The 1,185-nt window shown below is 41.9% G+C and overlaps 1 protein-coding gene across 1 annotated transcript; it reads right to left on the reverse strand.

Annotated features, from left to right (window-relative positions):
• Window positions 1-409: 409 nt before the first annotated feature.
• LOC107792000 (uncharacterized) lies at window positions 410-853 on the reverse strand. Its single transcript, XM_016614172.1, has one exon. The coding sequence runs from the start codon at window positions 851-853 to the stop codon at window positions 410-412; it is 444 nt and encodes a 147-aa protein (XP_016469658.1).
• Between the last annotated feature and the right edge of the window lie 332 nt (window positions 854-1,185).

Below are 1,185 nucleotides of genomic sequence, written 5' to 3' on the forward strand. Positions count from 1 at the left end.
GACCACGCAGAATAATCTACGTTAGTTTCAAGAAAATTAATAATTTTCAATCTTAGTTTAGGGCTCAACCCCGTTCCTAAGTGGAATTTCCTCTCTAAAAACTATTTGGATATGGCAACTTGTTCGAGTTCCTGTGCGGTTGACTTGGTTGCGTTTGTTTCCTCTAGTACCCAAAAAGACCTCAGTACCTGATAGAAATCTGATGACTCCTCTTTACCATTATCTTCAGTCGGGATGGGATGGGGCACCGACTCCTGTAATTGCTATTGGCTTGATTGTTACCCCTTGCTACTAGACAAGGTGACTGCATTCATTTGTTTTGCAGCTGGTTGATCTCCTCTAATCTTCTTGACCCCTTATGGTGTGGGAAACTTCAGTAGTTGATGGCACAACATTCATTTTCATGTATCTAAGGCCTTCCAAGGATCAAGTTGTACCCCATGTTGCCATTTACCACATCGAACAAAGTGGTCTTCGTTATGCCTTCAGAATGCATGGGCAGTAGAATCTCTTCCCGGGGCGTTACACTTATTAGGTTGAACCCCGCCAGAAGCTTTATTGCTGGAAGTATGTTTCCTGTTAACTTTGCTTGCTCCAAAACTCTCCAATGAATAATGTTGGTTGAAATTTCTAAATCAGCCAACACACGTTTAATTTTAAAATCTAAAATATTAAGTGATATTACTAGAGCATCATTGTGTAGTAGGAGGAGGCCATTAACATCCTCATCCGTGAAGGTGATTTCACCATCTTCTAAAGTTTCCCGAATCCTCTTGCCATGAGTTATCGATATCTTAATCTTTTTTGCTGCTGAAAATATCATCCCATTTACTTCCTCACCACCAAAGATCATGTTTCATGCGAAGTGACCCTGCAGCGGGTTTGGCTGGCTCCCTAGCGTCTCAGTTTTTCCCACAATTACTTTGGGCACGATAACTTAAAAATTCTCTGAGGTTGTCATTCTTCTACAATGATGCCACCTCTTCAAGAAGGTGTCGGCAGTCCCCAGTCCTGTGACCATATGTCTCATGGAATTCACACCATAGAATAGGATTCCTTTGGCTAAGATCCGATCAAATGGGTTCGGAAATTTAGCCTCCTTAATGTTCCTCATAGTCGACACCAATTCTATTAAGCTGATGCTAGAGTTATAGTCAGACAACCGGGGGTATGCTGAATCTCGGG

This window comes from Nicotiana tabacum, chromosome 12 (assembly GCF_000715075.1).
Source record: "Nicotiana tabacum cultivar K326 chromosome 12, ASM71507v2, whole genome shotgun sequence".
Lineage (NCBI taxonomy): Eukaryota > Viridiplantae > Streptophyta > Magnoliopsida > Solanales > Solanaceae > Nicotiana > Nicotiana tabacum.

Excerpts from the sequence above, each read along its gene's own strand:
- LOC107792000 (XM_016614172.1), bottom strand. The coding sequence starts at position 853 with ATGATCTTTGGTGGTGAGGAAGTAAATGGGATGATATTTTCAGCAGCA.